Source organism: Macrobrachium rosenbergii, chromosome 59, assembly GCF_040412425.1.
Source record: "Macrobrachium rosenbergii isolate ZJJX-2024 chromosome 59, ASM4041242v1, whole genome shotgun sequence".
In the NCBI taxonomy this organism is placed as follows: domain Eukaryota; kingdom Metazoa; phylum Arthropoda; class Malacostraca; order Decapoda; family Palaemonidae; genus Macrobrachium; species Macrobrachium rosenbergii.
The window spans coordinates 23,307,114-23,318,475 of record NC_089799.1 but is presented as its reverse complement, the minus strand read 5'-3'; the positions used below and the strand labels follow the sequence as shown (position 1 = coordinate 23,318,475).

The window sequence follows — 11,362 nt, the reverse complement described above, 5'->3', positions numbered from 1 at the left end:
AAAGACTCGTTCTTATATAAACATATATATATATATATATATATATATATATATATATATATATATATATATATATATATATATATATATATATATATATATATATATATATATATATATAGTGAAAGAAAGACATTTAAAATTTTTTGGAAAAAAACAATTCCATATAAATTGAAATTTATTTCTCATTCTTCAATGGTAATTAATACAACGGAATTCAAGAGGAAAATTTTTTATAATAATTTCGGAAATTTAAAACAATTGTCTGGCATGGGATGGGTGTCATCTCATTTTCCATATCCTCCACCCCTGGAAAAGGAACCCCTTCCTCCAAAGGATCCACGTCCATGACCTCCGGATATTCCTCCTCCAAATTGTCCACCTTGGCCACCACTTGAGAATCCGCCTCGAGAACCATAGCCTCCAGAGATTCCTCCTCCGAAGGAACTGCCTCCAAGTCCTCCTCCATGACCTCCAAAGGAGCCGTGGCCTAATGATCCACCTCCTCCACTGGAGAAACCGCCGCCACCTGAGCGATATCCTCCAGAGCCTCCTCCAAAGGATCCACCGCCAAGTCCTCCATGTCCTCCACCGAATCCACCTCCTACAACTCCAGCCTGGCACACAGCCAAGAGGACAGCGCCAATGCAAACGAACAGTAACTTCTGGAGGGAGAGAATGGAGAAACATGTATGAAATTTAGAAAGAAAAATTTCCTTTTAAGAAATTGAGATATCTTCTAAGAATCTAAAACAGTGATTTCTCTAAATTCATAAATACTTCAATAGTCTGTGTTATTAAATTTGTCAAGTTGTAATTCCAGTTATACAACTGGAAGATCTGTACGTTACACCTGAATCTTGTTGATATGGGCATATTTCATTAAATTCCAGGTGAATAAAAGGAAAACTATTGGTCTCACCATGGTGTGACTGGGAGCCTTAGAGATTTCAGACTGTGCTTCTGTTTGGGATCTTGTCGCTTTATATACAGCTCACATCGAGTCTCTCCTTTACGAAGGTCATCGATATCCGTATGTTCATCTTTACCCTGGCCTCGGTAAATGGCAGGAAAAGGTAGAAAAAATTAACTTATCAAGGAGAACTTGGATGGAGAGCGAAGTAGCCGTTCCCTTCGAAATTAGTTTAAAAAATAAGTCCTTTTGGCTCCTTTTTACAAAATGGCCTCTTCTGCACACTCATTATGTTGACATTTTCTTTTCGGAGAATGCGATCGATTTCGAAGGATGAAAAGCTATAGTTTAAATAGTTTGCCATTGCAAACCAGGCACATTAAGTATTTTACTTAACATTCGTGATACAGCATTGGCATCAAAATACCTCTGGCAAAATATTTGCCATTAAACAGCAATACGTACTTTTAATTAGATAAAGACCTGGAAGGATAAATAATCCTTCTGTTGTATTGAAGAAAATATAGATCTTATTACAAAATAGCCAAGTAATCTGCCAGATAATGTCAGCCATTATTCATCTTCTTACAAGAAATACCTTTAGAATCGATAATAATTATGTCGGTTAGCTAAAAACCGATGTTTAACTAAACTAAATGTACTGCCATATACTGTTTACCGGAGCTGTGAAAGGCAGAAGAAAATGTCACATATAACCTGAGGTGTCAACAGTGATCTATGATGAAACAGCGTTACAAGGAAATGGAAACATTTGCACCGAGAGTTTTTATTTTTTCATTTATTTATTTTTTTTATTTTTTATTTATTTTTTTTTTTTTGTATTGTATTGAGAGTCATGCTGCATGCTATGTCGAAACATGTCGCTATAGACACAAGTTTTTTACAGTGGAAAGGGTAACTTTATCTGGTCATTAATGTTATTTTTCCTCCCATCGGATAACGGATTTGTTAATACGGAAAAGGAATTGCTTTTCTTTTTCCAGTACTTACAATAAGTTGTTAGTATCGTATTTTAACAAAAATATACAATTCGTATCATATTCCAAAACATATACGATTGCTAACATGTTATAAAAAATTAAGTTACTTGCAGTCACGGTGTAACCTGACGGGAATGTTTTTAAGAGACTACTATCGTATTGTAATATTATTCTCCACTGTTATTGCGATTTATATACCCATTTGTATACCTCCCGATCGTAATTAACTTCTGACAAGATTGTGTCACCAATTTTGCAGTTTTAGAAAATTTACAATTGCCTTGAAGACTATATTTCCTTGACCTCCAATACTGCATGTTTGTTAAAAAACAAGTTTATAAATGTGTATAGATTTAAAAAATTGTTTACATGAAATTATTTGATCACTATATGTTTTTCCAAGTCTAAACTTCATAGAAAGTTCATCCCGCAAACTACGGGGTGAAAACTGCAACTCAGCCAAGAAAATACCATTAATTGAATATATTGAACAAAGTCACGGTAAGATCTAACCACCCATGAGAGCCGACAGTGTTTCTGCGAATTATAAGACGATTAAAGGGCGTTTGAATAGAGGCAGATACAATTTAGCTGAAATTTAAAAGAATTATATCGAGGCCATGGGTGGAGTGAATCATATGTTACCATGAAAATAATTTCGTTTTAATAGACTGCATCTAATTGGGCGAAGGGTAAATTTATGACATGTATGGGTTTTCGGGAGGCGGCTAAAAGATAAAACAAAGATCTGGAAAGGAAAATGTTGTACAAACACGAAGAAAAATGAAACAGGAACGAACACAGTTTCTATTTTATTTTTGAAACATAAAGCCATAGCTTCTAACAATGGGAGACTCCAGAGAACAAACAACAGTGGTTACTGCTACATTTTTAATTTGACTGCTGAGTCACTTCGTGCAGCTATAAGGAAGTTGATCGTCCATACGCTGAACCCCCGACACACACTGCTCAATTCATCTATACATTTTGCATCCTCCCACACTTCAGGAATATTAGATATACTGTATACCTCTGCCACTTGATACGCCCGATCCTCTCTAGGTTTCCATTTCCTGCTTCCTAACACTTCAAAGTCATGCATTTCTTTTTCCTATTGTCCACCATTCTTCCCACATGGCCAGACCATCTAAAGATGCTTTGATCTATCTTTTCACTTACTTCCAGGTATCACAGCATTTGTCACTCCTTTAGCTATTCTTCTTACACCTCATATGCTACGCTGATTTTTTATCTCAAGTTTCAACCTTTTTTTTCCTTTCATTCGCATTCAACACCGCCACGCCATGTCTTAGAAATTTCTCCCCCAAATGGCTTTTGTAATTCCCATCTTGGCTTATCAAGATACTGGAAATCTTCCAATGTACACACCTGCCACCTTTCATATCCTTTCGTACTAGGATTCATTATATTAAGTCCAAATTACCATTCATGCTCCATTTTCATGTTTTCCAATTACTCTCATAACCTTACTCTTATACATGTTTACTTTCAACTTTCTCCCCTCGCGAACACTTCTCAATCTCTTCCGCTAGTTTCTGAATTTTCTCTTCATAATCCTTAGTTACTGCTCTATCTTTCAGAAACACCAGCGATTCCACACTTCATTCACGAATTAATCTCTTTGCCGCTGCTTTGCAGCTAACTCTACAGTACTTTCTGTGACTTTTCACAACACTGCATGTAGAAAGATGTTGAACATTCATTGACACATGGCCAAAAACATAGTCCCAGAATATGTTTACCAAACCTATCCCGCTCCAGTCTGGTTCATAAAGGTACTGAAGTTTTTTTTTAGAAAGTTAAAAGTTTTGCGAATCTTCCTAGAAATCGGCAGTTTTCTTCTAAAGAGCTCCGTGTACATAGCTATCAACAGAAACTAGAAGCAAATATAACATTCTTAATTATATAACACCAAATTTTGAAGAGCAGTTCGTAATCAGATCCTCAACAACTTTATCGCATATGGTTAACAGACGTGCTCTGATATTTGAAATATCAAGAAAATTTTAGTTATCATTTTGTGAATCAGAAAAAAATTACTCGCAATGAGTCATCAGTTCTACATTGCCGCTTTGAACATCTAATGCGGTTACAAAAGCACCATTACAGAAGTAGTGATTTGGAAAAAAATGACAGCGTTTCAAAGCACCCTTTAGAGGACCGTAATTTGCTTAAATCATGAGCCATGAGTCTCACGTTCTCATGGCTCATTCCATTTAACTCAGGGCAAGTGGCTGTCGCATGGATGTGGGTTAAACGACGTTTGTGAGCAGAAAAGCAACAATCTGGAACGAAGGCTGAAATTACGAGCGAAGGAAAGGGGAGCACTGACGTTGTCGCCATGACGTGAACATACAATTTATCACTTTCTCAGCAGAGACGAAGAATAGAGAATGGTTATACATTACAACAAAACACACCTAGAATTAGGAAATAAGATTGTCGCTCGAAAGGTTTTAAAATATAGTCATTTATAATCTAATGTAAAATTACACTGTAAAATTAAAAAGAATTATTTATGTAATACGAAAAACCTCGCCTTATCAATTATATTTTTTAAACGGTTGCTTGGATCGTTGATCAAATTGTGTTAATGAAAGTTGTGTCATTCGTGACATTTATGATGCTTCATTTATTTCTTAGGTGTCAAAGATTTATTTATAAGACCTTGATGAAAGCCACTGACATAAATTGAGAAATGGTAAGCATTAACAGGCAAGACCATGCGTTATTTTGCGACTTGTAATGTATATATTCACAGGTGAATGCTGTGTTGGAGGATGTTAACATTCCTTTTTTCATTTATGGATAATTTAAGGACTTGAGTCACTTGGCCTTTATTTGTCGCTGTTGCCTCATTTCAGATGCCACGTCCATTCTTCTCATGCCGCAGGGGGAGGGGAGGAGTGACCATGTAACACAGCCAAAGTCACATGGTTTTCCACAGTCTTGCGCTGGAGTTTTTTGGGTCTTTATTTTTATTTTATTCTTTGTAATTAATTTTTCATTGTTATTCATTGTTCATTGTTACTGATTGTGCATTTGATTTTCCAGTCTTTTTTGTTACCTGGTCATGCATTTGGATTCTTATGAAATGAGTACTCAGAATTATAGATGCTAGGTATGCGTGTTATTTTGGTTTGAGGATGCGTATTTATCATGAGTAATAAAATTCCAACAATGCTCATACACAAGCAAGCATACACGTGCGCATGTACCCACAAACTTTATATATATATATATATATATATATATATATATATATATATATATATATATATATATATATATATATATATATATATATATATATTAATAAATGTTCGCAATATCAAATTCACGCTACCCTGGAATATCTCCGATGGAGAATTATCACAGAAGGGAATTTATATAAGTGATAAATGGATTGGTACCGCCGGGACACGAACCCTCGACACAGACCTTATCCAGTGACTCCAGTTGACGTTACCACTGTACTATCAAGAGAGGTATAAGTCATTGCCGAGTCTGCTGTACTGTTTTTACCCGTCGTGAACGGGGAAGTTGTACTTAGCCTGGGCAATGACCCACCTCCGCCATGATAGTTCATTGGTACGTTTGGAACACGCAGCTCTTATTATGAAATTTTTTTCACACCGTGATTTACATACAATCATGAAGCTCCATCGGAGATATTCCCGAGGTAGCGTGAATTTGATATTAAGCGACATTTGTAGCTTCATGATTGTATATAAATCACGGAGCGATAAAAATTTCATAATAAGAGCTGCGTGTTCCAAACGTACCAATGAACCATCATGGCGGAGGTGGGTCATTGCCCATACAACTTCCCCGCTCACGACGGGTAAAAACAGTACAGCAGACTCGGTAATGACTTATGCCTCTCTTGATAGTACAGTGGTAACGTCAACTGGAGTCACAATAAGGTCTGTGTCGAGGGTTCGTGTCCCGGCGGTACTAATCCATTTATAGTTTATATAAATTTCTTCGGTGATAATTCTCCATCGGAAAATTTGATAGCGTGAATTTGATATTAAGTGACATTTGTAGCTTCATGATTGTATATAAATCACGGTGTGATAAAAATTTCATAATAAGAGCTGCGTGTTCCAAGCGTACCAATGAACTATCATGGTGGAGGTGGGTCATTGCCGAGGAAAAGTACAACTTCCCCGCTCACGACGAGTAAAAACAGTACAGCAGACTCGGTAATGACTTATACCTCTCTTGATAGTACAGTGGTAACGTCAACTGGAGTCACTGGATAAGGTCTGTGTCGAGGGTTCGTGTCCCGGCGGTACCAATCCATTTATCGCTTATATAAATTCCCCTTCGGTGATAATTCTCCATCGGAGATATTCCCGAGGTAGCGTGAATTTGATATTAAGTGACATTTGTAGCTTCATGATTGTATATAAATCACGGTGTGATAAAAATTTCATAATAAGAGCTGCGTGTTCCAAGCGTACCAATGAACTGTCATGGTGGAGGTGGGTCATTGCCGAGGAAAAGTACAACTTCCCCGCTCACGACGGGTAAAAACAGTACAGCAGACTCGTCAATGACTTATACCTCTCTTGATAGTACAGTGGTAACATCAACTGGAGTCACTGGATAAGGTCTTTGTCGAGGGTTCGTGTCCCGGCGGTACCAATCCATTTATCGCTTATATAAATTCCCCTTCGGTGATAATTCTCCATCGGAAATATTCCCGAGGTAGCGTGAATTTGATATTAAACGACATTTGTAGCTTCATGATTGTATATAAATCACGGTGTGATAAAAATTTCATAATAAGAGCTGCGTGTTCCAAACCTACCAATGAACTATCATGGCGGAGGTGGGTCATTGCCCAGGCTAAGTACAACTACCCCACTCACGACGGTTAAAAACAGTACAGCAGACTCGGCAATGACTTATACCTCTCTTGATAGTACAGTGGTAACGTCAACTGGAGTCACTGGATAAGGTCTGTGTCGAGGGTTCGTGTCCCGGCGGTACCAATCCATTTATCACTTAAATAAATTCTCCTTCGGTGATAATTCTCCATCGGAGATATCCCCCAGGCAGCGTGAATTTGAAATTAAGTGACATTTTTAGCTTCATGATTGTATATAAATCACGGTGTGATAAAAAAATTTATATATATATATATATATATATATATATATATATATATATATATATATATATATATATATATATATATATATATATATATATATATATATATATTATATATATATATGTGTGTTTGTGTGTGTGTGTGTGTGCGAGCGTGTGTGTGTGTGTGTGTGTGTGTGTGAAAAATAAAAGTACTATGTCGTACTTAACGTAAATGCTAGGTAAAGTCACGATGAAATTCCTTTTACAGAACACAGTATATTAGAAATATATATATACAGTATAGAACTTATACCTTTCGTCCCTCTGCTTGGACTTTATTATTAAAATGGAGTATAATATACGAGTACAACTCAAGAAACTAAATAAAGCAGGAAACCATATATACAACCAAACATTACAGGAAGTTAAACTATTTTGATTTTGTTCTAAATCAAAATCATAATTTAGAACGAAATCACATTGTTGGCTCTCCAGCGGAAGACTCCAGATTTCTTCCGCCAAGAAGGTCTTGAAGAATTTTAGAATGGACAAAGGCCCAACCACTTGATTGAATAGTTTTACTTTCTGTAATGTTTGGTTGCATATATGGTTTCCTGCTTTATTTAGTTTCTTGAGTTGTGTATTATACTCCATTTCAGTGATCAAGTCCACAGCAGATGGACGAAAGCTATAAATTCTATACATATATATCTTTAATATACTATGTTCTGTAACAGGAATTTCATTGTGATTTTACTAACACACACATATATAACAGTATATATATATATACATATATATATATATATATATATATATATATATATATATATATATATATATATATATATATATATATATATATATATATATATATATATATATATATATATATATATATATATATATATATATATATATATATATATATATATATACACACATACATATATATACATATATATACATATATATATATATATATATATACATATATATATATATATATATATATATATATATATATATATATATATATATATATATATATATATATATATATTTATACCAGATATACAGTGAGATTTTTGAGCTGCTTCCTGACTGGGAATCAACTGCGTACAGTGACTTGTGATCACTGAGCCATCAAGAGAGGAATAGATTGGTATCTACTGTGCTGAACTTACGCCTGCCGAATTCATGTGTTTGTACTTAGAATCGATGTCAACCCACCACCGCCGTGATAGCCGATTTATAAGCTTGCATACCATGGCTAGTTTTACACACACACACACACACAAACATATATATATATATATATATATATATATATATATATATATATATATATATATATATATATATAAGAAATATTATATTTCTTGAAGAAATATTATAAATTTCTTCATACATATATATATATATATATATATATATATATATATATATATATATATATATATATATATATATATATGAAAAGTGATTCATCAATAATATTGAAATTTTCCAATCATTATTTATCTTTAATGGCAACAAAAGTTAAAAATTTAAATTTGCTCAAAATCTTTTAGCATTTAATTTGGAGAAATTATTTCAAAATTAGTTATGTCTTTCGATGGAGGTAATTTTATTTGCCATAGCCTCCACCCCTGGAGAAGGAACCACCTCCAAATCCTCCATGCCCTCCGCCGAATCCACCTCCTCCAAATCCACCACCGTGACCTCCTCCGAAGGACCTCCCTCCAAATCCTCCAAAACCACCACCTGAACCATATCTTCTACCCCCAAAGGATCCACCGCCAAATCCTCCGTGTCCACCGCCAAATCTTCCATGTCCACCTCCAAATCCTCCATGTCCTCCACCGAATCCACCTCCTATACCTCCGGCGTGGCAGACAGCCAGGAGGACAGCGACAATGCAAACAAACAGCAACTTCTGGAACAGCAGAAAAAATACCCACAACATTAGTCACACTTGTTAAATGATCAAAGGGATTCGACCTGTTATGTGCAGCTATTTATGAAAAGGATAAGTCTATGAATGACAGCATACATTTTATGTACCTCTCGAAAGGACAACAACATCGTAATAGTTTTTTTTTTATATACTGTGTATAATGGAATTAGTTCTTATGTGAGCTACAATGTCACATCAATCGCGATAAAGTTGGCTAATCCCAATATTTGAGTTTCATTCTTATGAACTAGGAAAATAAATTCACAGCAGATATAAAGCTTTTGACTTACCATCTTGTGATTGTTAGATCTCTTGAGACCAGTTTGTGCTCCCCTTCGGCATTTCGCACCTTTATATACACAGCTCCTGCGCATTATCATCATTTTGAAGGCCACTGAAGTCTGCATTTTCGTTTCCCTCCGGCCTTGGTGAATGACAGGAAAATGATGGGAACGGGATATTTTTTATGCTTCATACAGTTCATTCACGGAGTTAGAGAGAGAGAGAGAGAGAGAGAGAGAGAGAGAGAGAGAGAGAGAGAGAGAGAGAAATTTAATAAAAGAAATCAAATCTACAAATTATTTTCCCCAGAAAAATTCTTAAACTGGGAAGGCTCTCTCTCACATAGTTCAGGAAAGAAGCACTCGCGGGAAGCTATAAAAAAAAAGCAATTCTAATCAATATCATATTTCCTATAACTATAGTGTTCATGAGTAGTGACAAAAACATTGTTATACATAGAACAACGAAATTTTATTATTAACGGACACCCTTTTGTATTTATGGGCGTGTCTATTATTACTTTGAATGAATGAAAGACGAATACTTGAGCTGCAAAACAATCGTAGAAAATATTGGTATTTAGTCTTGAACAGAATGAACTCCCCTGTAGCTCATCTGTCCCAGGTGTCAAATGAGATGTAGAATAAGGTAACATAATTGCTCCTTCACGGTCCTGAAAAAATATCTAGCATTGTGACCTGCACTGTCAAGTTATCGCAACTTAATTACTGTTTTAGGAGACGCTTCGCCATCTGAATTTGCTGTGCATTGTGCACATTGGGGAAATATATTAGTTTAGCTCAACATATAAAATATACAACTTATAACCGGCGGAGTTTACAGTGAAACTATGCGCCAACAACGCTTACTTCTTAAACTAAATCTTTCATGCTCTGAACGATATGATTCAGTCTAAGTCGGAGACCTTCCAAATGGACGAAATGTGGTAACAATTAAGCCACTGATTAGTTTAATATTAGATTCTTGACGTAATGTTACCTGAGCAGACAACGGCTTAATGATATATAGCCAACTGCTTCTGTCATTATGCTGTTATACCCCATTTCTTGGAAACTGTACTACCATTTAAAAAAAATAAATGTCAAATACCACATTAATTTTTAGTAGTTATTTCCAACCTACATAAACATCTTGATCAAACTGAAGTACATATTTGTCCATTTCCTCGCTTTTAGTACTACTCAGCTTTCAGTAATTAGATATACATATTATCTTTGTGTATCAAATTCATACAACTCACAACAGCTTTAGAGACTTAGTTATCTGTTACTTGACACTGTATCTTCGGTTGTCATTTAGGAATAGTATGTTTTAACGTTTTAACACCCACTTTTCCTAAATAAAATAAAGATCAGGAAATTCTAGTTGTTAAAAAAATGAGTTATTTCAAGAAAACAAACATGCGTAATTTTCAATGATTCTAGTCAGAACTCCTCTAATGATTACATGAGGAAATTAAAAACAAGCCTCGCCGTGGTCGTAACAAACAGAAATAACAGATCTCCTAATCAGGTGCATTTGGATGGAGGAACAGATATATAAGATAAAATGTCAAAGTGCTGCTATGGTGGCCAAGGATACAGTGGTTCATGCACTGTCATGCAAATAACTTCCTTTGTGACAGACACTGGGCTTTATTGACCACTACTCATGACTGAATGGGTTTAGGAAGACAATTTAAAAAAAAAATTCTAACTACTTTTCAAGGCCAGCAGGACATGACAGAATTCCGGATGTAATGAGCAACAATGATGATTTCCCTTATAGCTTTATAAAAAAAATGTATGGATTAAGAAACATCACTGTTGATTTTTGTTCAAAGGTGCATGTTTATTTCAGATAACTGAGGAAATTCGACGTTCTTTCCTTTTTCCTTTCCATTTGACAAAATTACAAAACGAAATAAAAGGATGCTCTAGAGGCAAAAACTTTCTCTGCAAGCATCTTTATTTAATCGTCTTCTGAAAAAAAAATCTGTCCAGCACTCATTCCTAAAAAACTGTCAAAAAACGTGTAATTGTAATATATATGTTCCGAAGAACTAACAAAAAAAAATCC

At 35.1% G+C, this 11,362-nt stretch overlaps 2 protein-coding genes across 2 annotated transcripts; both read right to left on the bottom strand.

Annotated features, from left to right (window-relative positions):
* Positions 1-220: 220 nt before the first annotated feature.
* Positions 221-966, bottom strand: LOC136837517 (uncharacterized). The gene is made up of 2 exons (XM_067102359.1): positions 923-966; positions 221-665 (listed from the first exon to the last, which is right to left on the bottom strand). Exons 1-2 carry the CDS (start codon positions 923-925, stop codon positions 288-290), a joined length of 381 nt encoding a protein of 126 aa, XP_066958460.1. The 5' UTR covers positions 926-966; the 3' UTR covers positions 221-287.
* A 7,586-nt stretch (positions 967-8,552) lies between these two features.
* On the bottom strand, positions 8,553-9,408 carry LOC136837607 (uncharacterized). The gene is made up of 2 exons (XM_067102484.1): positions 9,292-9,408; positions 8,553-8,980 (listed from the first exon to the last, which is right to left on the bottom strand). The coding sequence occupies exons 1-2, from the start codon at positions 9,406-9,408 to the stop codon at positions 8,672-8,674; spliced, it is 426 nt and encodes a 141-aa protein (XP_066958585.1). The 3' UTR covers positions 8,553-8,671.
* Between the last annotated feature and the right edge of the window lie 1,954 nt (positions 9,409-11,362).

What these genes read in the sequence shown, in the direction of transcription:
- LOC136837607 (XM_067102484.1), bottom strand. Translation starts at nt 9,408, where the DNA reads ATGCAGACTTCAGTGGCCTTCAAAATGATGATAATGCGCAGGAGCTGT. An exon ending in GATCTAACAATCACAAGATG is followed by an intron (nt 8,981 to 9,291) that starts GTAAGTCAAAAG and finishes CTGCTGTTCCAG; the next exon opens with AAGTTGCTGTTTGTTTGCAT.